General features: G+C 45.9%; 2 protein-coding genes across 2 annotated transcripts; one reads left to right on the forward strand and one right to left on the reverse strand.

Moving 5' to 3' along the window:
* On the forward strand, window positions 1–8276 carry LOC123098210 (uncharacterized; the record flags this gene model as incomplete). The annotated part of the gene is given in 11 exon segments (XM_044520133.1): window positions 1–444; window positions 1676–1933; window positions 2023–2265; window positions 2387–2536; window positions 2937–4396; window positions 5443–5516; window positions 5703–5784; window positions 5860–5985; window positions 6125–6231; window positions 7284–7438; window positions 7821–8276. Coding segments are annotated over 11 exon segments (3339 nt in total), but the record flags the coding sequence as incomplete, so codon positions are not given.
* A 3792-nt stretch (window positions 8277–12068) lies between these two features.
* On the reverse strand, window positions 12069–14824 carry LOC123098211 (G-type lectin S-receptor-like serine/threonine-protein kinase At2g19130). Its single transcript, XM_044520134.1, has one exon. It carries the CDS (start codon window positions 14733–14735, stop codon window positions 12255–12257), a length of 2481 nt encoding a protein of 826 aa, XP_044376069.1. The 5' UTR covers window positions 14736–14824; the 3' UTR covers window positions 12069–12254.
* Window positions 14825–26836: the final 12012 nt, after the last annotated feature.

Below are 26836 nucleotides of genomic sequence, written 5' to 3' on the forward strand. Positions count from 1 at the left end.
TCCGGGGCCGCGCCGCCGGTCACCGGCGACCGCTACCTCGACCTGCTCGTCCGCTTCGTGGCCAGCCACGCCGGCGAGCTGCTCGACGGCTCCTTCACCCTGCGCCTCCACCCCGTCGGCCTCCACTACGTCGCCTCCCGCCTCGAGGCGCTGCGCGAGCTGGAGGCCGTCGGCGCGGGGGCGCCCGTCGACTACCTCCGCGCCTACGTCGCCGACCTCGGGGACCACCGCGCGCTCGAGCAGCTCCGCCGGATCCTCCGCCTCCTCACCTCGCTCAAGGTCGTCGCCGCGGGGCCGGGGCGCGACCCGGCGCCGCTCTCGCTCCTGCCGTTCGCGCGCCTTCGCATGCTCGAGCTGCGGGGCTGCGACCTCTCCACCTCCGCCGCCAGGGGGCTGCTCGACCTCCGACACACGCTCGAGAGGCTCGTCTGCCACAACTCCACGGTGCGATTCTGTCATGTTTCCCCGTAATTCTGGCCATACAGATGACGTAATTGTTGCTGGTGACAATTCAGCTAATTACGACCCCCTACTAAACTATGAGTCTATGAGCTAAGCTGAGCTGTGAATCATGATTATTGTTCGCTGTTTGGTTCATCTACAGCTAGCAAAGGGGAGTTTAGTTTCAGCCCACTTGCTGCAGTAGTTTGGTATGGTCCATAGTTAATACTATGTTCCTAGGATCCAATCTGGTCCGCTGCATGCATTAATTATGTTCTATTTACTCAGTAGGTTCCTGACAATATTTTTGGTGGTCTGCTGTTCTCGTAGTGTTAAGATGCCTTTCTAGTGTGAAACTTCTATGTTTAGGGTCTTCTAGGTTTCACTGAGTATTGCTCTTGCAACTTCGATGCAAATTTACCAATTTAGTCTGCGTCATTTATTTTGTCTGAAGTAGACCAACTGTGGCATCTTGCAATGCTGCTGTAATGCAATTGTTGTAGCACATGATCAACATCACCATAGTGCTATTCTAATAGTTATGTCTTTCGCACATGCTGCATTTATCCCCTGATATAATTAGTCATTCCGTGAGATTAAAAAGAGGCCCAGCCATGTGGATTCCTGATAGATTGTCATGTCTCTACTTGTATGCAGCTGGAAATGTTGCTTTATGCACCTCATGTACTTTGTTTTCCAAATTCTGACGGAAACTCTTATGGAAATTATCGCTCCCTCTGAGCTAGAACCTTAGATGTTTGGTGGATTGACAGTGATATCTGGAACTAATAAAGATTTAATGTGGCACCTGCTATTCTCTTTTAAACACAGTTCTTTTGTTGGCCCATGGACTACATAATTATAAGTACACCAGATTTACCTTACTCCCATGTGCTTGCATTGCCAATCATGACATGTCATCCGGCATCTGTTATTCTGTTTTAAATAATGTTCTTTGTTGGCCGATGGACGGCAGAATTATTATTGAGGGTAGTAGCTGGAGAACTTGGGTATTGGTTCCTGATGTGATGGCCGCAGGTTGATCGGGTGTGCTACATCTTCTCTCTATTTGTATCATGGCATGCAACCAAAAGCTCAGTTAGCAGCAAAAAGTGATGCATTTATCTTTGTATTCATTGAGCGGTTATTGCAATTTATGCTTCCTTTCCAAGCATTTGTATGAAATATTGCGATGTTACCAGATTCATAACAGTTAATTTTTGTGCTACTGCAGGATGCTCTTAGGCATATATTTGTGAGTAGAGTGATGGATATCAAGGACTCTCCTGTATGGATCCGGCTTTCGTACGTCTCTTGTGCTTCTAATGATCTCGTACTCATGGACGAGTCATTGCAATTGTTACCTGCGGTTGAAACCCTTGATCTTAGTCGGAACCGATTTGCAAAGGTGGATAATCTGCGGAAATGTACAAAGTTGCGAAATCTGGACCTTGGATTTAATCATTTGCGCTCTATATCATCCTTGAGTGAGGTTTAACTTCCTTCATAGTTCAGTTTAAAATAGTAAACAAGCTTCTTGGCTTTACTTTTGTTGTCTGATTACATGTTACCTTTGTGCAGGTTTTCAGTCGGATTGGTAAACTAGTACTTAGAAACAATGCTTTAACTACTATACATGGGATTGAAAATCTCACGTCGCTTGTGGGCCTTGATCTGTCTTACAACATCATATCAAATTTCTCAGAGTTGGAAATTCTTGGCAGCTTCTCTTTGCTACAGAACGTATGGTTGGAAGGCAATCCAATCTGCTGTGCTCGTTGGTATCGAGCACGTGTTTTTAGTTTTTTCCATAATTCAGAAAATGTAAGTGCTTTAGCTCAAGCATGTTAAACTATTTTGGTTGTCCATAGTCTTGTTTATAATAAGTCTCTTCCACAGTATTGAAGTAACATGAATACTCTGTTCCATGATTTTTCTTCCTCAGTTAAAGTTAGATGATAAAGGTATGAACACACAAGAATACTGGGAAAAGCAAGTATTGTTTGGAAGCAGACAAAAACAACCTGCTGGCTATGGATTTTATTTTCCTGCAAAAGATGATCATGCGGATGAATACACTTCAAATTCTATGATGGTATGCATCTCTTTTACTAACTTCTAATAGTCTAATCTATTATATATCAGCATGTCACACCAATTATAAGCTTCCTCAGTTAACTCTTTTGATTTTATTATTCCCTGGAGGATAGATAAGTCAATGCATGTTGCTTAGTGAATTGGTAAGGCTTAATTTTCCCCTTGGATATACATTATTTCCGTATGTTGTCAGGATTCCTTTTTTTGCTTGGTTCAGCCTAGGTGCTGCCATATATGACATCTTAGTTTCTATAAATGCACTATAAAACCATCAATATATCTTAGCAGAACTGAAATAATTTTACAGAAGTTTGGCATCCTGCATTTGTATCCTGAACGCGATTAAATGTGACCGTGTATGACTATTTTAATGACATTCTGCTTTCCACTTATATTAGAAAAAGATTTCCCGACTTGCCTGTATTCTGGAGGAAGAGAGAAGTCCTTGTGATGAAGGTGTGGACCAGCAGTCCAGCCCCCGTGATAGTGCTAGTTCAAAGAAGGATGAAGTTGCCGTTGCTGATAATGACATAAAAATTACTTCTTTGATAAGTACAGCAGAGTTGATGAAGAAAGAAAGATCGACTGACTGGCTGCGTGAATTTAAGGAGTGGATGGATGAAAATACAGAGAACACAGATGGTGACAGCCTTTATGTTGATTTCACTAACAGAAATGGAAGTCAGAAACAACAAAACAGAAGAGAAAAATTGAACATAGAGAGCTCCAAGAGTGTCACAGACCTGGCAAAAACATCAGAAGGTGGAAGCAGCTCAAACCTTGTGGAGTCTAAATTGTCTTCCACAGATGATGCATGCAACGGCGCTAATGGCTTCACTGCAGGATCCTTGAACGAAGTGAATGCTGACCAAACTCATGTAAGGGTACACTTGAATTCTGCCATACAGCTTCCTCCACTAGAATTTGTGGGCACTTCACATCCAGATTCTTTTTCTGATGTGGAAGGTGGTGCAAATTTTTTGCATACGAACGGAACACCATCTAATGCAACAAGCAAGTTGATAGAACCAAGTCCATCCTTTGCATACCCTAGTCCACAGTCACCCCCACAATACAAGGAAGATATCCTACGTCGAAGACTTTTTATGGAGGAAGAATTTTTGCAGAGTTCAGGAGATTTCCAATGTGTTGGTTCTCTTGGTAGTGGTAGCAGCTGCAGTGATGACTCTTCAGGTGATTTATGTTCGTGCAATTCAGAAGATGATTGCGTAGCAATTCAGACAAAAAGGGAACTAGCCCTGAATGGTCAGATTGCTTCATTTCCTTATGCAGATATTGATCATGAGGAAATGGATGGGATGGAGTTTTTCTCACAAGAGGAAAAATTGTCTGACTGTTCGGCAGAAGATGACCCAACTTTTACAGATGCCATAGAGTTTGGTATTAAGGAGCCAGATGACAGTAACCAGAGGAATGGACATCTAGGTCAAGATTCAGGTGGCCATCTGATTAGACAAAATGACAAGCAAAAGGTTAAGAGGAAGATATTCCCTATTTTTAAGAACCGTAATGGCACTAAACTAGAATTTCCAGAGGCTAATGGAGATAAGTTGGAAGAGGGGGTTTCAGTGGGTGCAAATGGTCACCTGAGCTACAACCTAAGTGGAAGTACTATTTGCAAGGATCAAAGCTCAAAAAAACACTATTCAAGTATCTTGCACAAGAATAACTTGTCAATCGATGCCGATACAGTTACTTGCAACACTGATAGGGATAAGTACAAGCTTATAGAGGATTTCTTCAATTTGGAAGTTGCTAATGTTGAAGAGTCCGAAATATGTGAACAAGGAGCTCGTTGTGGATACATATTTCAAGATGGAAGCGATTTAATTCAAAGGTTAGAGTTTTTTACCTATATTTGACATGTGTAGAGAGTAGAGACTAGAAACTGATGATGAACAGCTGTTGAATCTGAATGAAAGAGTCGCTGACTATCGAAGTGCATTTTGTAGAACCAAAGATTATCAGTACAAGTACGGATTACTTCTTTTTCTGTAAGTTCGCAAATTAAGGACTAGCTGCAGCATATCAGACTAACATGATTACTTATTTGCCTCTGCTGTTATAGTTTGTTTTTCAAACTAAACACCATGCAGCACAACAAAACATGTACTGACGGTTAAAATTAGCAGAATAGAACTGCCTTAACCTGTTAATCAGGTAATTGCTGACCATTAGTGCTTTGGAGGAGCGAATGCAATTATATTCAAAATCATAACTATATCTATTACATTTTTTTATTCATGAGCTTGCTTAGAGAAAACTGAAGCTCAAGATTTTTCTAATTGACGATGAATGTATTCAAAGTATATCAAAACACCATGGTCATGCAACACATGACAGGGCTGTATGTGTTGGGTCTACTTAATTTCGTTACTTTAATCAAGTAACAATTTGACATGTCAGACACCCACCTGAGACGGTGCAGGAGTCCATGGTTTGTACCCGTAGGCGAATGATGAAAGACTGTTGGGGCCTTGTGCAGTATGGGGGTCTACAAACCAACTTTTTTTAGGCCAAACTTCTAATGAAATTGAATCCAAGATATGGGGACCTGAATCCTTGGCTCCACCACCGTCTTCACCGATGTTGATGGCATTTGCATAGAACATAAAATGCGTAAATGTCCAGTAATATATCTCAATTCAGACTTCAAAGTACTTAAATGCACAATAAGTAGTTATCAATAACAGCTCTTTGAACAGGACATTTAGTTGGATTTTTTAATTCTAAGTACTTTCTTGTATACCATTTAATCCTCAACCATGCCCAGTAAATGCTCTCTTAACTTCTGTTGAACTTAACAGCAGTTCTGAAAGCCTGTCTGCATGCGATATTCTTTTTAGTTACTGTACCTGACTAGTGTATTGCTACTTATTGTAGAGAAGTAGCCTTGTTGAGAAGTTCTCAGAATAAATTGTATGTTCTGCTAGTTGATATGGAGCAAGATGAACAAGGTTAGTTTTCTACACATTGTTTTCTTTTCTTCCAAAGCCTTTCTCTTGGTTCTCTTCTGTCTCTGTTAGACAGTTATAAGACTATTGCAACTGGAATTTTACATTTTTATTGTTGTATGGAAATTTATTTCTCATGTTTCTATTCTAAAACTGTATTAATAATTCTTTACACTGACTAATTTACAGAAATAATGCCAAGAGTTTTGGGGTGCTATAGGCTTGAAGATCTGGAAAAAGTTTTGACTGGGCTGGGTCTACAAGCACTAAGGTCTATTAGCATATCAATCATAAGTGGTGGTTTTTTGGCTTATCTGAGGCTTACTTTTGTTTTGTCATATCGCAGGGTACACATGGCAGATCATACAGCTCATCTATTCTTGACACGTACTTCCAAGGAAGCACAAGATGTACTTTGGCTCTTGAATCTGTTCAGCTTTCCACAGTTAACTAGCGGGGTATCTTTGCAAAGGTTTGTCTATTTAGCTTTATGTTTTCTCCGTGAGCAAAGGCCTTCTCTTTTAGATAAACAAAAAAAGGATTTTGTCTGTGTTTATTGTGCCTTCTATTTCATTTTCTGATTACACTTTCTCCTGTAATTTAAATGGCAGTTGGGAGAAGATCCAAGTTAAATTGCTCGAGAAATGTATATGTGCAAGTTTGAAGATGGGGATATTTCTCTACTCCATGTTGATGTTTTGGAAGAATGATGCTGAAGGTACTGTTATTTGAGTGGTGAAATACTACCCCTATTTGTCTATGGGATCTAGACTAGAACTTTCTTCACTTTTTGAATTCTTATGATCATACCTGTTTGGGTGAGTCTTGGCTTTCTCCCTTGAAGCCTGACAAAGTAGAGTAGGATTGATACACATCTTATCCTTGTGAAAGAAAACATATACGTAGTTTTTTATCATCTGTATTATGGTAAGTCGAGTAACACTATTTAAGCCATTTTGTTTCTAAATGAATATTGTTTATGCTTACTGTCCAAAATCTCGTTTGGACATATGATAACTAAAGCAATGAGCCCACAAGCTTTATCTTGGGCAATCATTGTGATATTTTGTCCAGAATACACACAATTTCTTGCTCAGTATCAAAGATTCCACATCGAAGTGTTAAACTTGGTACAGTGCACTCAGTCCTATGGTGAGAGGGCTGGGGATTAATTGATCAAGGACTCAAACCCATCATGACACAACATGCTGCCAGTGAGCTGAGTCGTCATGATGATTACTTGGACTTTGGCATATGCATATGTTATGTTAGTTTGCAAGGTAGATAACTACATAGTATGTCTGCTGGGTGGTCATGTAATTTGATCTAAGAAATCTAATGCTACCTTGTTTAATTCTTCATGATTAGATGTTTGCAAGGTAATTTCAATTTTCCATCCCCAATTCTTTACATGAATATTAGATGTTTACCCATTTTTTCAATTTCAGCACCCAGGTGCATACATTCCTTCTGGCTTTAATTGGGTCCATTTTGTTAAATCCCGTAAACAATTTGATAGTGGCATGCATCATCACCAAATATTGATGATGCCGCATCTGGCATGACATGGCATATGTTGGCATGCCATGAGCCTCATCCATCTATTGCTGATGATCTATTATTTTATTTGCATCTGCCTCTTATGTAATAATTCAATTACTAAACCTGAAGGATTAGAACTGGGAAACACGAGTATTACCTCTGTATTGTACATTTTTTTTAGTTATTTTACTTAGAAATTGCTGAATTATGTCCATTTCTGTTTTGCAGAGGAATCCCTGGTTATTAGATCCCTTGTTGTTACTGAAGGATCAATATGTGTGTGCATTGAGAACCTACATCAGTTTGGTTGCTTTCCTGATGATTCACATCCTCCATATTTTTCTCTCGATGAATGCTGCTCTATCAACAGTATTAAGGAAGTGGTAAGTTGTGTTTGATTTCTAAGATTTCCAATCTATCTTGGTTACTTTGCATTGCAGCAATATTCTTTCCATAAAATAGTTTGCTCTGATAGTTCCCTTGCCCAAAAAGGGGATATCTGTTTTATTCTTGTCTACTGTGGAATATGCATAAGTGTGGCTCTGTGTATTCTCGCACACAGGTTTGACCCTTGTCTCTAAACTTGTATTTTTATTGTACGGAGTACTTATCATCGTTCTTACTCCGTATTTCTGAAGGGAATCCCCTCTTATTTTACTGAGTTGTGATGTAGTACGAGCTAAATATATTGCTTCATTATAATAAAAGGGTTGATATCATTTTGTTGACATTTCTAAATTTTCCTACTGCATTTCCTATACTTAGGTTGTGGATCAGCGCGACAAGGAATGCTTGACATTAATTTTGCACAAACACATAAACGAAGGAAGATTTCACAGCAGCACTGGAAATTCGCAGAACAAGCAAGCAGATGAAAATTACACAGTACATACATGGAAACTGAAGTGGTTTTCTGAAGAAACTCTTTTGAAGTTCATTTCTGTACTTAAGGCTCTTTACTCTGGAGCAGTTTCTTCGCCGTTACCTGTAAAGTGTATATCCTGATGTGTTAGTTCTTGTAGTCATGTAGTGATTTCATTCATTTGTTTGGGCGTTGTATTTAGCTGTTAATCTGTACAGTTTGTCCATTAGTTCTCTAGGTTGCGCTTCCTTTATTCGTTTGATTTATCAAAAAGTTCCTCATCTTAAAGCTGTACAGAATAGAGGTAAACTGAGTGAATGAGTGTAAATGCAATTTTGGCAATAAACTGTTTCGAACAATTTGTTCCGCGTCATGGGTGGTAAAGTACTGTAGTTTTTTTTTTTTTGCGGGGGAAGTACTGGATTGCTCAGCCAAACTTGCTAATAACACACTACTGCGGAATGGTTATTCGGGATCTACAAGAGATGCTCTAATAATATCTACTCCCTCCGTTCCTAAATATAGCTACTCCCTCCGTTCTTAAATATAAGGCTTTTTTAGATATTTCAATATGGACTACATACAGAGCCTTTTTTATGTGAGCCAAAACCTTGGTTTTGAAAAACTTATTTGGATAATATTGGTGGTTTAGTTGGCTCACACGAAAAAATTGGTTGGAGTACCTACTATTGATTTGGATTTTTTTTTTTTGGCTTTTTTTACCACTACTTTGGGAGATACTGGTAGCTCGGTTGGCCAACTAGCGTGGCTTACTTTTTCTGTCACGTGTGCACTTAAAAGCGGGACCAACCCATCAGGAATTGTGTCAAACTGTCAACGGTGTCAAATGACGGATTAGAGCTAGCTCAATAGATTACAACAATAAGTGTTATTTTGTGCAACCCAAATAGTAGGCATTATATGAAAAATCAGCCTCAGTAGGTGGTGGTTTGTGCGAAAGTGTTTTTCTGCCCGCGAGCTCAAATGCATCGATGATGAACAGTAAAATAAAATAAAAGAGTAAAAAATCTGAAATTATTTGGCAACAAACATTGACAAATTGTCTATACATGTGCAGATTTCCATGATGAAAAAACATCCCTAATGTTCTAATAAAAATCCATGCTTCAAACTTCTTTTAAAAATAGTCTTTTTGGAGCATCATACCCTGAGCATGTAGACACTTCGTCAATGTTGGTTGTCAAAAAGTTTCTGATTCTTTTACTATTTACTTAAGAGTTTTATGTTCATGAGGGAGCATTTAAGCTTGCGACCGTGGTTTGTTAATTTTCCCTTTTTGTTGCTATTATAGTGATTCCTTTCCTTCTTTTCGGGGTTCAATAATTTAGCTATTTTTTAAAACACAATACAGACGCAGGCGCTCATATAAAGGCGCATACACTCGTCCCTATGAACACACACGCAGACGCTCGACGGGAACGTCTTCTCTCACTGAATGCGCATTGCGGAAATCTTGAACCCTGATGGACTGGGGATACCACTGTTCTCCTAACCATCCAACCACAGATTGGTTCGCAATAATTTATTAACAGTTAGTAGCTAATAATTTAGCTCTTAATTTGTAATAGTTTGTTCATTAGAGTACCTCTCTTGTTGCATGCTTACTTTCTTATTCTTTTGAGTTATCCGATTTATTTTCTTTATCTTTCTTCTGACATTTTCTTCATTTACGACTGTTTTTTCCATCTTATAGTTGTACAGAACAGAGGTGAGCGTAAAAAATGTTATGGCAGCCACCTATTTTAAAATTGGTTATGGGCCATGGGTGCTTCGCTTTCACTTCGGTTGCAAGGAGATGCCTACTAAAGAGTAAGACTGGTTAGAATGAAAAGTATCATATATTTACTAGCCTAATGCATACGATACTATAGTGTATGATAGTATCGCCATAGTGTATAGTATCTTACTTGGTATTATGGTGACCTCATTTATTATCATGCATAACACACACTATTATACTCCCTCCGTTCCTAAATATTTGTCTTTCTACAGATTTCAACAAGTGACTACATACGGAGCAAAATGAGTGAATCTACACTCTAAAATATGTCTATATACATCCGTATGTGATAGTCCATTTGAAATCTCTAAAAAGACAAATATTTAGGAACGGAGGGAGTATCATTTAATACGAGTATCATATCATGACATTCAATTCTCCTTTTCTTATTTAATTGTGTGTTACCTCAACAAAAATGCCTAATTGACATACATGATACTATCTATGATACTCCCACTGAAATCAGCCTAATGACACACTTAGGAATTAAAACTTATATACTGGCGTAGCATCACATGGTTGGAAATCACAAAGTGATATTGAGGGGGATTAGTGGGGAAATAACACGTACACATGCAATGATAGATCGGTAAGAGTATCTATAGTCGGATTGGGCAAATCCGCCCCTCTAAACGTCCGCGGATGCGATCCCGGACATCATTGGACGACTTCTCAAATGCACTCCCTTGCAACCACCTCCCTTACTTTCAAATCCTCAAATTAATGCAAACACATGCAGGTCGATCATACGCATAAATAACATTTGTTCTTAATGAAAAATACAGTTCAAACATAAAGAAAATCGAGCGCATAATTCAGACATTAATTTTCTTGGCTTCCATTGTGGGTCCACATATGCTCCTCAAGATTGTCGAGTAGTTGCACATGCATGTTTTGATCTCAAAGATTCTGATGCATTTCCAAAAAGTTCACATTATGCTCAACATCTTGTTCTGGGAGGCGGACTTGTACTCCGGGCTTCTCAAAATCATGCGTTCGGGCTACCCCTTCACCCTCATCCTCGACAATCATGTGGTGCAAAATGACACAACATGTCATCAGCTGCCACTGCCACCATGTCTTCAATTCCCACATCATTGCAACTCACAAATAATACGCCAATGAGCTTGGGGCACTACGAATGCTCTCTCCACATCCTTCATAGCTCCTTCTTGCATTGTTGCAAAGTAGCATTATTTTTTTCCATGGGGATCGTATATGGTCTTGACAAACACCGCCCACTGAGGATAGATATCATCGGCAAGGTAGTACCCTATGTTATAGTTGTGTCCGTTGACGATGTAGTTGCACGACGGAGCATCCACATCACAAAGTCTCTTGGACAGCAGAGATCGTTGGAGCAAATTAATGCCGTTGTGAGAACCAGATATGACAAAGAAAGCATACCAAATCCACAAGTCCCTTGATGCCACTACTCCTAGTATGATGGTGGCCTCTTTGGTGTGACCTTGGTACATCCCGCACAAACCTTTGAGACAGCCTTTCATTGCCAACATGCAACCAACTGAACCAAACATACCTGGAAAACCTATTGCAGCTCCAATTGCCATCAACCTCTTCGTGTCTTTGACAATTGGTTCTTCTCATGTACTCTGCTCCAAACACCTTTACCAAGTCTCGGGCAAAATTGAGAGTGCATCAAGACATGTGCTCTCCCCCATCTGAACGATCTCACCAACGACATTTGTGGCAGTACCTAATGCAAGCATCCTCAGAGCAGCCGTGCATTTCTGTAAAGGAGAGAATGCTAGTTGTCCATAACAATCCTTTCTGAGAGTGAAGTAGGGACCATGTGCCTCCACGCCCTCTATCACGCGCAAGAACAAGGGTTTGTTCATCCCGAAGCGACGCTGAAAACCCCCCTCATGAAACTTTTGTTTGGGTTGAAAGTAGTCCTTGTAAAATAGCCGTGCGCCAACGATCCTATCCCGGTGTATAATTCTCCTCCCTTTGAGTGAACCCTTGAAGTTTAGAATATGCTCCACTTCCTTCTCCATTTCATCATCATCATGCACTCTTCATCCGACGAATCGACAACTCTTGTTGGATGACTCATTGTTCTCAAACTCCTCATCCAGCTAATTCATCGTTTTACCTACAAAAGAATTAAAAAACAGCTTGGACATTTTGTTGAACACTTAGAGGGCAATGTGTATGACTGGAGGAGTAGGACGTACCACGGTGGCGTCCAGGGCGCCGACTGTGTCAGGGGCGGCAAGGTCGGGCCGTATAGGGGGGATTCGAGGGGTTCAGTTGTAGATGCTCTAAGTATGGCTCGCAAGCATAGGATTTTTGCCTATTAAAACAGGACCAAGAAAATGTAATGCAGTTCTAAAATTTTCCAGATCCATTCCCTAAAAATTCTAACATAGTACTGTACTAGCTTAATACTACTACCAGGGCACTGCTCCTTCGAACTTCCATGATCCGACGCACAAAAGGAAAATTAACTACCGTCAAACCATACAAGCATTTCATATTCACTCGAGTTATATGATGTGGCTAATTTTCTCTCTCACGCCTTTTCTGTCGCTACTTTGTTACTGCTCTCTGAATAGAATTCATCCTGTTCACCTCCACCGGCGCCTGCGTTCACCTTTGCCAGCATGTGAAGCCGGGACGGGACCGGCGGTAAGCCGACGTCGGCGACTCCTTCAAGCTGCTGCACGACGAGCCCCATGGTCGGCCGGTCAGCCTCCTCGTCCTGGATGCACCAGCAGGCGATCCTGCAGAGCCTCTCCATCTCCTTCACATCGGCCTCCTTGGCCAGCCTCTCATCGAGCAGCCCGACCACGTCGCCCTCATGCAGGCTCACCGCGGCGTGCACCGGGAAGTACATCCCGTAGCCTCCCTTCTCCGACGGGGAGTTGTTGCGCCGGCCGGAGACGAGCTCAAACAGCACGAGGCCGAAGCTGTACACGTCCGCCTTGGCGGTGACCGGCGAGCCGGCGAGCCACTCCGGCGCGAGGTACCCGAGCGTGCCGCGCATCGTGGTCAGCACGCGGCTGAAGTCGTGGCCCACGAGCTTGGCCATGCCGAAGTCCGCGAGCTTGGCGCCCAGCTCGTCGTCGAGGAGGATGTTCTCCGGCTTGATGTCGCAGTGTATGATGCACTCGCGGCACTTCTCGTGGAGGTACGCCAGGCCCCTGGCCATGCCCAGCGCGACGCCGTACCTCTGGCCCCAGCTCAACACCTTCGCCGCCGAGCCGCCGCTCCCGCTCTTGAACAGGTACGAGTCCAGCGAGCCGTTGGCCATGTAGTCGTACACGAGCGCCCTCTTGTTCCCCTCGGAGCAGAAGCCCCGGAGGCGGACGAGGTTGACGTGCTGGATCACGCCCAGGGTGACCACCTCGGCTCGGAACTGCTTCTCGCCCTGCCGGAGCCCGTCCAGCTTCTTCACGGCCACCGGCGTCGCGTCCGGGAGTACGCCCTTGTACACCGTGCCGAAGCTCCCGCCACCGAGCTTCTCTGAGAAGTTCCTCGTGGCGGTCCTCATGGCCAGGTAGTCGAACAGCAGCAGCGAGCCCTGCCCCTGCACCGCCGTCACCTTCCCCTTCCCCCGCCGCCTCCGCAGCATCACCGCCGCCGCCACCCCAATCACGAGGCTTGCCAGGAGCACCACCACGGCCGCAACTACGCTCCCGAGGATCACCATCGATTTCTTCCAGGAATGCCCCGGTGACGATGACGACGCTGCCACCTCCGAGCGCGCGAGGCGGAGGTGAAGAAGAACTCCGGCGAGGCCAGGATCGCCACCTTGGTCAGTCGAGAGGGCCCTCAAGTTAACGAGCTCGCCCTTCCACATGGAGCACTTTGTTCCATCGTACACGTACGCGGTGCAGGAGCAATCTTTCAAGCAAGTGCGCTCGCAGTCCCTGTCACCCCTAACTCCGGCGGCCTCCGACGAGCCATTCGGGAGCTGCACGGGGTTCGGCAGCTGCATGAACCTGTCTTTGGTACAGTCCAGTAAGGTCCGCCTCTCGCACCCGGAGGCGGTGTTCCTCAGCTTCCACTCTTGCTCCGACCGCGGCGCGAAGCCGGCGGGGCACTGGCATGCGGGGCTGGTGGTGTTGCTGCACAACCCGAAGGGGCCGCACGAACCGTGGACGTCGCAGGCGTCGTGCGGCTCCGAGCAGAAGAGGATCCACTTCCCGGCCATGTCGCTCCACTGGTGCCGCCGCATCTGCCCGTTGACGTCAAGCATGAAGTTGCCGGCGCCCATCATCGGGATCCGGTCGTGGTAGCTGAAGAAGTTAACAGTGCCGTTGCGCGCGTAGGGGAACCCGGCGAAGTAGCCCGACCGCATCTCCGGCACGTTCACGAAGATCTCGCCGTCCCACAGGCCGGTCGTCCAGTACTGGCGGTGCTCGCCGCCGCCGGCGTCGGAAAACAGGTCGAACTTGGGCTGCCCGCGCGCGTCGATCTCCATCGTGAACGCGCCGGGCGCCGGGTTCTCGGCGTCCGACCACGAAGTGAGGAAGCTGTGGACGCCGGCGCCCCTGTTGTAGCCGAGCCTGGCCCCGGGGAGCCAGGTGTCGGTGGGGTGGTCGAAGCTCTGCCACACCAGGTAGGCAGACGACGACGTCGCGTTGCTCCGCCTCACCACGAGGTTGCCGTCGTCCTGGAGCGTGGCGACGGTGGTGCTCAGGGGCGACCGGGAGGACGCGTTGGACGACCACAGCAAGGTGTCCGACGGCGTCGTGAGGAGAAGCAGCTCGCCGTGGATGCTGAGCATGAAGCGGGAGGTCGACGGCTTGACAACCGGGTGCTCTCGGTTCGCCACCCAGACGACCGTTTGCTTGGAGATCTTCTTGTACCAGATGCCGACGTAGTGCTTGCCGGAGTTGCCGAGGGAGAAGAAGCCGAGCTCGAACTCGCCGCCCTTGGACACCAGTGTCTCGTTCCATGGGAGTGCTTGGCCTAGAGCGAGGGTGTCGATGGCAGTCGTAGGGAGCTGTAGGCTGGAGAAGAGCAGGAGGAGCAAGGGGATGAGCATGGTGGCATGCAAATTGGTGGATTTTGCTACGATCTGCGTATGATTGGTTTGTCTGCACTCTCCTTGTTCCGATAAATGAGTAGCCGAGCCTGGGTTTAACAAGGCGAGCTGAAATAATTTAGCCCTCGTTTCATTTTTGCAACAAAAATCTATGAGTTGATTGTTTTTTTTGAATGCTTAAGGATCATGCTGACTGAAAGTCTGAAAGCAACATACTCCCTCCGTCCCATAATATAAGAACGTTTTTTACACTAGTATAATACCAAAAAATGTTCTTATATTATGGGACGGAGGGAGTACGTTTCAGTCCATTCTATCCGAACCGTTGGATGTCAATCCCACAAGCCGGTGGCTACCACCCCTCCTTGCCCGAGCCACCGCCCCGGTTATACCCCTATGCCGACCATGATCTTACTCCCCTCCCCATCCCACCAATAATACTACATCTACGAAGAGCCTGACGAAAGCTTACGTAGACTTCCTAACTAAACCTCTGCCCCTGATTTTCATGGGGTGGACCCCTTCCTCCCCGCATCCCTCCAACCCCAACACTCCACGTTTCCTTTTACGTAAAAGTTTTAAGTAACCTTACGTGAGTCTAGCAAAGCCCTCCCCCCTCCCCCACCCCCTCCCTCAAATCGCACCCGCCATCAAACGGCTATAACTTTTCCGTCGTTGCCGTCTCCCATTCAAGCTCGCTCTAGGGAGGCCTCACCGGAAGAAATCGACTAATCCTAGTTGCATTTTTAGGCAACTGATAAACAACAAATCCAAAAACTTCCAGTTACAAAGAAGACTCTAAAAATGTGTACCCATGTGAGTCCACTAATCCTCTTATCGTATGGACTAAAGAATAAATGAGTCCATAAGACGACTCCCACATGAGGCATTCTCCTCCTTCCTCCTCTCCCACGGCCTCACACGCAAATGTTTCCCCGCCTCTTGTCGACGTCGTCGACGATCTGCCTCGTTTCATGCGGCCTAAGGGCCATGGACGCGCGGTCGATCCCGACCCTTGCCGACGGAGGGCTCCTACTCTGTTTTTAGGGTTTATGCGCTGTTCAGGAAGACGAGGCGGCAGTGACTCCTTAATATGGAATAAGGTACTCCCCGTTTAGCCCACGTCCTGGTGGTGCGTCTATCATCATCGGAGGGCGTGTAGAGATGTGTCTCTAGAGGATCTCCTAAGTTTCGATCGTTGTTTGTCTTCGGTGGATCTGCTTGGATCCAGTCCGCATTCGTGTATCTACAAGATGGATCATTCCGATCAACGTTTCTCTTAGTCGATGACGTTGTTGTTCAGATGCGTTGGTCCTTAGGTGCCTTAGCACGACGATTTCCTGATTGTCTACTACAACAAGGTTTGCCCGGCTCCGGTGAGGGAGTGGCGATGATGGCGGTGCGCCATAGGCTCGCTCCAGTGCTTGTAGTCGTTGTTAGGTGTGCTGGAATTTTGGGCCTAGCCCAATAGCAGTTTCAGAAACTCCTAATAAATCCTAGAGGCCCACGCAGCCCATTCATGCAAGGCAAGAGGTGGAACTAAAGTTTAGTCCCACATTGCTAGTTTAGAGGGAGTTGGACCTTTTTATAAGGGAGGCTCTTTCTCCACATGTATGAGGGTGAGAACAAGAGGGACATCCACGCGCGCCTCGCCGCGCCACGCCTCGCCTCGCCACGACGCGACGCGCCACACCGCGGGTTGCGGGAATGAGCCGAGCCGATGTCTAAATTTTTGCCACGCACGACGGGTATACGAAAGGTCACGCGGGAGCTGAAACGTTTTTCTGTAGTGGACACTGAATCCGAACGGCTCGCAGCTTCGGCTGAAGTCTGTTCGCTTCATCTCCCTCTATTGCTTCACCTCCGTCGCAGCCTGTTCGCCTCCTTCTCCTGTGCCTATATAAGAGAGGTCGCTCCTCTCCAGAGAGACGCACCAGAAGATCCTCTTCCTCTCGCCACAAAGTTCCTGAGCACTGAGCTGCTGCTACGATCTTCCCCATCCCGGCTTGCGGCGTGCACCGCAGGTCGGGACAGTAGGCCTTCGAAACCGCATCTTTTGAGTCATGTACGTGAGAAGGGTGATAAGGTTTTTGGGGAGCGCTCAGCGTGACTACTGATTTATTCGTCACGGACGCCCCGGACTCCGACGACTACTTCCTCGATGACGACTTCTTCCCCGACGTCAACAACCTCCTCGACGACATGGCTGGCGAGGACACCGACCCCAAGACCGGTGCATCTGCTCCCGTTCCGTACGTTCTCATACTCTTCCTGTTAGAGGTTCTGTCACAACTTCTTGCTCTAGTGTTTGTTCTAGATGTGTTCAGTTCTAGTTCATATATGCAGATGCAGTTTACCTTCTCTTTGTCAAATCGTATGACTTGTTTTATCATTGCTATACTAGTCGTGCTTTATGTAGTATTTCTGTTAATAAAATCATTCGGTAAATTGCTCATATCTCCAACAATCCAAAAACCTTATTATAGGCAATTTACCCCGAGTGGTTTTGCTGCTTCCATGAGACCTCCTATGTTTGAGGGTATCCACTATAAGAGGTGGCGCGTGAGAGCAGTCTTATGGTTTCAAACCATGAGTTGCTATGACGCCACTCTTGGCAAACCTGAAGGAGAGCTTGATGCTCAACACACACAAGGTTTTCAGAAAATGGATACTTTGTTTAAGGCTGCTCTCTTGAGTGTTCTTGGTGAGAACATAGTTGATGCTTATGCGTCAATTGATAATGGAAAAGATATGTGGGATGCACTCGAGGCCAAGTTTGGGGTCTCGGATGCTGGCACTGAGCTGTACATCATGGAGCAATTCTATGATTAGAGGATGACTGAAGAGCGCTCCATGGTTGAGCAAGCTCATGAGATACAGTCATTTGCTAGAGAACTTGAGCACTTCAGTTGTATGCTACCGGACAAGTTTGTTGCCAGAGGTATCATCACTAAGCTTCCTCCTTCGTGGAGAAACTTTGCTACCTTACTGAAACATAAGAGACAGGAGTTTTCTGTCCCGGATCTCATTGACACTCTTGATGTGGAAGAAAAGGCGAGAGCAAAGGACACACGTGCTCGAGGTATTGAGGGAGGATCTAGTGCCAATGTGGTACAGAAGCAGAACTTCCAGCCCCACAAGTTCAAGAACAAAGGAAAGTTTGATGGTAAAGCAAAGATTGATGGGAAGAACAAGGCTGTCCAGCACAAGAACTTCAAGAAGAAGAATGACAAGAAGAAAGGTGTCTGTCATGTGTGTGGGGATCCTGATCATTGGGCTCCTAGTTGCCCTAATCGCTATGACAAGCGTCATCCTGGGAAAGGCGGCAAGACCGCTAATGTTGTCATTGGAGACACTGACATGAAGGATGTTGGGTGGTATATTTCCCACTATTCTTTCAGTATGTCATTCTCCTGATTGGTTGATTGACACGGGTGCTAATGTGCATGTATGCGGTGATATTTCCATGTTCTTGTCTTATCAGACCGCAGGGACTTCAACCGTGCTAATGGGCAACGGTTCAAGTGCTTCTGTTCGTGGTGTTGGCACGGTCGATCTGAAGTTTATTTCGGGGAAGATCGTGCGGCTGAAGAACATGCATTATGTCCCCTCCGTCAATAAAAATCTTGTTAGCGGATCTCTTCTGTGTAGAGATGGCTACAAGCTTGTCTTTGAGTCGAATAAATTTGTAATATCCAAGTATGGAACCTTTGTTGGTAAAGGCTATGAGTCAGGAGGCCTGTTTCGTTTATCCTTATCAGACGTTTGCAATAAAGTTGTTAATCATATTTGCAACAATAGTGAATCAAATGTGTGGCATTCACGTCTTTGTCATGTTAACTTTGGTTGCATGTCGCGACTAGCGAAGTTGAACTTAATCCCTAGTTTCACCACTGTCAAGGGATCCAAGTGTCAAGTGTGTGTGCAAGCTAAGCAACCTCGTAAGTCTCATGTGACTGTGGAAACGAGAAATCTTGCACCACTAGAACTCATACATTCAGATCTATGTGAAATGAATGGTGTTTTGACAAAAGGTGGAAAGAAATATTTCATGACGTTAATTGACGACTCCACTAGATACTGCCGTGTGTATCTTCTGAAATCTAAGGATGGGGCTTTGAACTTTTTCAAGATCTATAAAGCTGAAGTGGAAAACCAACTTGATCGAAAAAGCAAGAGGCTTAGGTCCGGCCGTGGTGGAGAGTATTTTTCCAATGAATTTGATGCTTTTTGTGCGGAACATGGTATAATCCATGAGAGGACGCCTCCCTATTCACCTCAGTCTAATGGGGTGGCCGAAAGAAAGAACCGTACTCTAACAGATTTGGTTAACGCCATGTTAGACACATCGGGTCTCTCCAAGGCATGGTGGGGGGAGGCGATATTGACTGCATGTCATGTCCTAAACCGAGTTCCCACAAAGAATAAAGAGATAACTCCATTCGAGGAATGGGAGAAGAAAAGATTAAAACTCTCTTATCTACGAACCTGCGGTTGTTTGGCGAAAGTCAATCTGCCAATTCCAAAGAAGCACAAGCTTGGACCAAAGACCGTGGATTGTGTTTTCCTGGGATATGCTTTTCATAGCATTGGTTATAGATTCTTGGTTGTAAAATCTGAGGTACCTGACATGCATGTCGGTACGATCATGGAGTCGAATGATGCGACTTTCTTTGAAGATATCTTTCCCATGAAGGATATGACTACCTCATCTAATCAGGAAATGCCTAGTTCATCGAATCAGGAACCAGTTACAATTATCGAACCTGCCATTTCGAGGGAACACTTTGAAAGTCCTGTGGAGGAGAACAATGAAGTTCCTACTAGGAGCAAGAGACAGAGGACTGCAAAGTCCTTTGGTGATGATTTTCTTGTGTATCTCATAGATGACACTCCCAGTTCTATTTCAGAGGCCTATGCATCTGAAGATGCTGACTACTGGAAGGAAGCGGTTCGTAGCGAGATGGATTCCATCTTGGCGAATGAAACTTGGGAGATAACTGATCGTCCTTATGGGTGCAAACCTATAGGATGCAAATGGGTATTCAAGAAGAAGCTTAGGCCTGATGGTACTATTGAAAAGTACAAGGCTCGGCTCGTGGCTAAGGGTTATACCCAAAAGGAAGGTGAAGACTTCTTTGATACTTACTCACCTGTGGCTCGACTGACCACTATTCGAGTTCTACTTTCACTAGCTGCCTCACATGGTCTTCTCGTTCATCAAATGGATGTTAAGACTGCTTTCCTAAATGGAGAGTTGGACGAGGAAATTTATATGGAACAACCAGATGGGTTTGTACTAGATGGTCAGGAAGGAAAAGTGTGCAAGTTGCTGAAGTCTGTGTATGGACTCAAGCAAGCACCTAAACAGTGGCATGAGAAGTTTGAAAGAACTTTAACAGCTGCAGGCTTTGTTGTAAATGAAGCTGACAAATGTGTGTACTATCACCATGGTGGGGGCGAGGGAGTTATCATTTGCTTGTATGTTGATGACATACTAATTTTCGGAACAAATCTGAATGTTATTAAGGAGGTCAAGGATTTCCTATCTCGCTATTTTCAAATGAAGGATTTAGGAGTGGCTGATGTCATTCTGAACATCAAGTTGTTGAGAGACGATGATGGTGGGATTACATTGCTTCAATCTCACTATGTGGAAAAGATCTTGAGTCGCTTTGGCTATAGTGACTGCAAGCCCTCTCCAACACCATATGATGCGAGTGTGTTACTTCGAAAGAATCGAAGAATTGCTAGAGATCAATTGAAATATTCTCAGATTATTGGCTCGCTTATGTACTTAGCCAGTGCTACAAGACCTGACATCTCTTTTGCTGTTAGCAAACTGAGTCGGTTTGTCTCAAAACCAGGAGATGTGCATTGGAAAGCTCTAGAGAGAGTTTTGTGTTATTTGAAAGGAACAGCGAATTATGGAATTCACTACACTGGGCACCCAAAGGTGCTTGAAGGGTATAGTGACTCAAACTGGATCTCAGATGCTGATGAGATAAAGGCCATGAGCGGATATGTATTCACTCATGGAGGTGGCGCTGTTTCTTGGAAGTCTTGCAAGCAGACCATCTTAACGAGGTCAACAATGGAAGCAGAACTCACAGCACTAGATACAGCTACGGTCGAAGCAGATTGGCTTCGTCGGCTCTTGAATGACTTGCCGGTTGTTGAGAAACCTGTACCGGGTATCCTTATGAACTGCGACAATCAAACTGTGATCACGAAAGTGAGCAGCTCAAAGGATAACATGAAGTCATCAAGACACGTTCAGAGAAGGTTAAAGTCTGTCAGGAAAATGAGAAACTCTGGAGTTATTGCATTGGATTATATCCAAACGTCTAAAAATCTGGCAGATCCTTTTACTAAGGGTCTATCACGTAATGTGATAGATAATGCATCGAGGGAGATGGGTATGAGACCCACAATATGAGTTGTTCACAGTGGTAACCTATTCTTTGTGATCAGAGATCCCGTGAATTAGATGTGGAAGACAAGTTGTTGGCCAACTGAGAGGAGAGTATCCTTACTATTAACAATACCACTCCATGAAGATGCAATACTCTCCTAAAACTGCATGGTAGGTTGATGTATATCTTAATGTGTTCTAAGTGGCTCATTTAAGCAGAGATGTTGTCCTGCAGAACACCTTTTGAAGAACACACCTATATGAGTCTGATTGTCAAACGTCGCAATCTATGAGAGTAGGGTTCTCTCTAGTAAACTCATGAAAGGTCTCGAAGTATGACACATAAGCTCCACCCGCGGGGAAGACCCACGGTAGCCACGTATCGATCATGGCTTTATGTGAAGCTAGATTCGCAGAAAACTTGCAGTTCAAGGCCCAGTCCACTGTTCAAGTTGCTTACTAGTGTAGCATAGAGTTCTAGGTGGAAGTTCAACTTAACAGTCTCCACTGCAATACCGGTATATAAAATAGTGTTTTGGAACCAAAGGCAAATTTTGTGTGCCTCTGGGATCTGGTGGGGGATTGCTGGAATTTTGTCTATTTTGGGCCTAGCCAAATAGCAGTTTCAGAAATTCCTAATAAATCCTAGAGGCCCACGCAGCCCATTCGTGCAAGGCAAGAGGTGGAACTAAAGTTTAGTCCCACATTGCTAGTTTAGAGGGAGTTGGACCTCTTTATAAGGGAGGCTCTTTCTCCACATGTATGAGGGTGAGAACAAGAGGGACATCCACGCGCGCTCCTCCTGCACCGCCCGCCTCGCCTCGTCACGACGCGCCGCGCCGCGACGCACCGCGGGTTGCGTGAATGAGCTGAGCCGATGTTTAAATTTTTGCCACGCACGACGGGTATACCAAAGGTCACGCGGGAGCTGAAACGTTTTTCTGTAGTGGACACTGAATCCGAATTGCTCGCCTCTTCGGCTGAAGTCTGTCCGCTTCGTCTCCCTCTATTGCTTCACCTCCATTGCAGCCTGTTCGCCTCCTTCTCCTGTGCCTATATAAGAGAGGTCGCTCCTCTCGAGAGAGACGCACCAGAAGATCCTCTTCCTCTCACCACAAATTTCCTGAGCACTGAGCTGCTGCTACGATCTTCCCCATCCCGGCTTGCGGCGTGCACCGCAGGTCGGGACAGTAGGCCTCTGAAACCGCACCTTTTGAGTCCTGTACGGGAGAAGGGTGATAAGGTTTTTGGGGAGCGCTCAGCGCGACTACTGACTTCTTCGTCACGGACGCCCCAGACTCCGACGACTACTTCCCCGACGACGACTTCTTCCCCGACGTCGACAACCTCCTCGACGACATGGCTGGCGAGGACACCGACCCCAAGACCGGTGCATCTGCTCCCGTTCCGTACGTTCTCATACTCTTTCTGTTAGAGGTTCTGTCACAACTTCTTGCTCTAGTGTCTGTTCTAGATGTGTTCGGTTCTAGTTCGTATATGCAGATGCAGTTTACCTTCTCTTTGTCAAATTGCATGACTTGTTTTATCACTGCTATACTAGTCGTGCTTTATGTAGTATTTCTGTTAATAAAATCATTCGGTAAATGCTCATATCTCCAACAAGGTGATCTATGGACATGGATGCGATTTTTATTATTTTTGTGTTCTATGTACTTCCACGATGCTTGATTAATAGGCAGTCCCACGGCATCATTCACATGGTAGTCCCGTGCACCCCTTCAGTGCGGCTTCTTCGCTTGGCTCGCACTTAAGGACCGATGCTGGACATCAGATAGACTAGCTAGACGGGGACTACCGCACCAGGATGCGTGCCTGCTGTGTGACCAACACGAGGAGACCATGGACCATCTGATGGTGACTTGCATTTTTGCGAGGGAAGTATGGCACTGGATTAGTATGGATACATGTAGACCGAAGTTTGAACCGCTGGACGACGAGACCTTGGTCGCGTGGTGCATGAGGCAGGATCTCAGAAGTGAGCACCGGAAATCTACACGGGGAAAATGCCTTCTGGGCATGTGGATGTTATGGAAGCATCAGAACGGCATCGTGTTCAATGGGGCATCTCCGTCCATCGCTCGGATCACGCAGCGGCTAAGCGAGGAGGGCAGGATATGGAAGAAGGCGGTCCTAATCAAGGGGAGCGACGAGGGTTTTGCAGTGGAGGACGCAGTGCGGATAGATAGTGAGTAGTTAGCCCTAGTATCTACGGTGGCCGGCGCCGGACACCCCCGGTGTAAATATTTTGTACTCTGTGGACTTTGGAAGTCTTCCCCACCCTTCTCTAATGAATGATACACACACTTGTGCGTATTTGAAAAAAAGTAGATCAAAAGTTTTCTCGCAAAAGAAAGAGAATAGACAAGTCCCGCAAAAATATTGGGACCATATTGCGCACTAGCGTGTGTACATTTGTATTAAATTGATATGAAATATTGAAATGGTAGAACAATACATTTGCTTAAATCAGTTGAGACATCATGACTGCACAAAACTTATCATGATTTGAACATTTGTGAATAGTCATGCCAGAACACTCGGTGGACAGAAAGTTTTGAACGTCCATTGTATTTTTCTGAGTCTTTTTGCCCAAATTATTTTCGGTGGTGCCTCACTTTCGTTTGGCAGTGTATCAGACATGGTAAAACGAAAAATGTCATGAAAAAATAAACATGCTATGCTAAAATGAACTATTTAGTGCTTCCGAAAAGTATCACGTCTTGCCATTTTGGAGAAAAGTAAGACCTTTTGGGAAGAGAGCAAATCAGCAAGTAATGTCACATTCGAACTTAATAGCGCCGAAAACAACAGCGAGACCAGGCGCCAATCTTCTGTGGCACGGGTCATTTCCTGTCCTTTGTGTTTCATTTTTTCATCATTTTATAAGTTGGCCTCAGGATTTTCACTCATTTGCCAGCAGTGACCTGCAAGCAGCATTGCTTACTTAGCATATAATTTACGTGTTTCATCACTCACTGGCCAGTTGGTTTGATGTCGCAAGCGGCGAGAGATGAAGCAATCATGCAAGTAGGCAAGTACGTACGTGCTGGCATTTTCTTCCACACGCAGCATCAAGGCGTTATCCTTTGGAGGCCGGCATTTTCATCCACCCGCATTCAATTATTCATCAACCAAAAAGGCCAATGGAAATCAGTGCGCGCGAGTACTCCGTCCCGCTTGAGATAATGGAAACGTGCCCCCGTTACAAACAGGCGATGATCAGGTACTGGCACAGCCGTACAGTACAATTTTATTCAGCGAACAGCACCCTGAGTTCCTGATGGATGGCATCCCACAGTAATTCTTGCTAGCTGAAAAATATCGCCAAAGACCGACAAGTACTCTTGGACGGATGCATGTCATCAGTGATGAAATCGATCAGCCGAGCATGGACATGTGACAGCCCAAAGACTCGGTAAACGGAGTTAATGGATGCGACGTACCCCATTAACTCGGGTAACATGTGACAGCCCACGGATCAGGATTGAAACAGGGATGAGCATGAGCAGCGGAGACGCCAACGAATGGAGGATGCGGCCGCGACGACGATTCAGAGAAGTTTGCTGCGCTGATTTGGACGCTGCGCCCTTCTTCTGTTGGCAAGGGTTGAAATCGTCGCTTGATGCATGGTAGGAAAGGGCCGGATTTATTGCTGTTGGTTGGCCGTCGCGGTTGTGGTGTCGATTGCTGTCGAGCTGCCGTGCATGGCGATTCCAAGGGCGGAGACGTAAGCGTCCAGTCGTTCAATGATCTTCGGACCCCAAAATATCGGCCCTTCTTTCTTCCTCTGGGATAATTCGCTGTACGACGGCAACAGCCAGAGAAACTTTTTTTTTTGTTTTTGGCGTTTTTGGGCAGTGATAAAGTGAGAAACAAACCTGGGCACATTCTTGAGATTAACGAAGTCACCATAGGCGTCTCGTAGTCGACGGGAACGTCTCCTTCCACTGAGCACGCATCGCCGAAAAGTCTGGAATAAATTCAGAAAAATGCGAGCGGTAGGATTTGAACCCTGGTGATCTAAGGATATCACTGTCCTCCTAACCATCCAACCGCAGGTTGATTCGCAAATCAGGCCACATAACTGGTTGGCGTGGCACTTGTAAATTGCGTTTAAAGCATCTACAAGACTGCAACAAACACCCAAAAAATAGTCATCATGTAAGAAAAAACTGTCATTTGGGTCACAATTTGGGCAAAAAAACGCCTTCTACAGGTGTCCTATAGTTGTGTGCAGGCACGGTGATGCGACAGCTGTGCACGCCCGGGGTGGCGGCGGCGGGTTTGACTGGACTGTTATGTGGCCGGGAAGGGATGTGGATTGCACGGGTTGCGGGCGGCCGACTCTACAAAGGTAGATTCAACCGGTGGAGAGCGCGCCCGTGGTGGTACACTCTTGTGCCGAGGCGCTCGGGCATCACCAGAAGGGTGGTGCAGGCTTACCTCCGCGGGCGTGTTGACTTTGTTCGGCGGCTAGATGGCAGCCCACGATGGATGGGGACAGACTCGTCATGGGGGCGCCATAGGCGGGAATGACCGGAGCGCTGGCTTTGGCCTCTCTCCGCTCTTCCGTCGTGGCGGGGTCTCTTGGGTCGGGGGAGGTGCTTGTGTCCCGTCCTGGTGGGTGGGGCCGGTGTGAGGTTTAATAGTGGATGCCAAGGCGGCGGTCCCGGATGGCAGGCTACTAGGGCAGATTTCGGTAGGCTCGGTGATGGCGGCGCTGGCTTTGCTTCTTGGCCATGTGGGCAACAAAGGAGTGTTGCGGCAGGTGGCCTTAGCTCTTATTCTTTCGGCGAAAGTACAACACCCAAATTTGGGTCGAGTGTCTTGGCCCTTGTAATGGTGTTGGCTTAGGTGCCTCATGGTGGTGCCGTTGAGTGTTCGAGCGAAAGCTTCATGCTTTTGGTGGGTATCACCTTCCTCATGAGGATGTCGTCATGGATCTCTCCCCTATGGCCCTATGTGAGGGATCCGGGTGAAAACCCTAGTCATGTAGGACTCGATCGCGGGGGCACACTACGTTGTGACCATCCTGGGGGACGTTGTCATGGAACTCAGGCGCCGGAGGTCAGAATGTGGCGGTGGATTCAGGTTACCATTTGCTCTCGTCTGCCAACTTCTTCATGTCGTTTTTATTTTATTTATTTTTTGGTTCGTTTTAGCATGTCTAGTTTTCTTTTGATCTGCTCTGTTTGAGGGCTTCCACACTGCCTTCTAGCATTCGGCCATGCACTCTTCCTATAGGTACGTTGTGCCAAAAAAAGCTGCTACAAGTGATGCGAATATAGATCGCCTCTATCTATTGCCGCAAAGCCATTTTGGTTGTCGGGCAAACCCAACCACCCACATTGAACATACAACCCTGCTATTGCCTCATCGCTTGCTGCCGCCGCTCTAGATTCTAAGAGCATCTCCAGCCGCGCCTCCAAAAGGCCCCCAGGGCGACTTTTTCGCGCCGGCGCCGAAAAAAACCACCAGTCGCGCCCCCAAGACGCCGAAATCCGCCGGCTTGGCCCGTTTTTGGGCCCGGCGATCCCAGGCCGAACCCAGCGCACTGGGGGTACTTGGGGGCTCCGGCGAAAGGGAAAAGAGCGTCCGAGCCACCACTGTCAAGTGAAAACGCATCTTTGCACGTCCAGATCCCCCCCCCCCCGCGCGCATGCCC

This window comes from Triticum aestivum, chromosome 4D (genome assembly GCF_018294505.1).
Source record: "Triticum aestivum cultivar Chinese Spring chromosome 4D, IWGSC CS RefSeq v2.1, whole genome shotgun sequence".
Taxonomy (NCBI): domain Eukaryota; kingdom Viridiplantae; phylum Streptophyta; class Magnoliopsida; order Poales; family Poaceae; genus Triticum; species Triticum aestivum.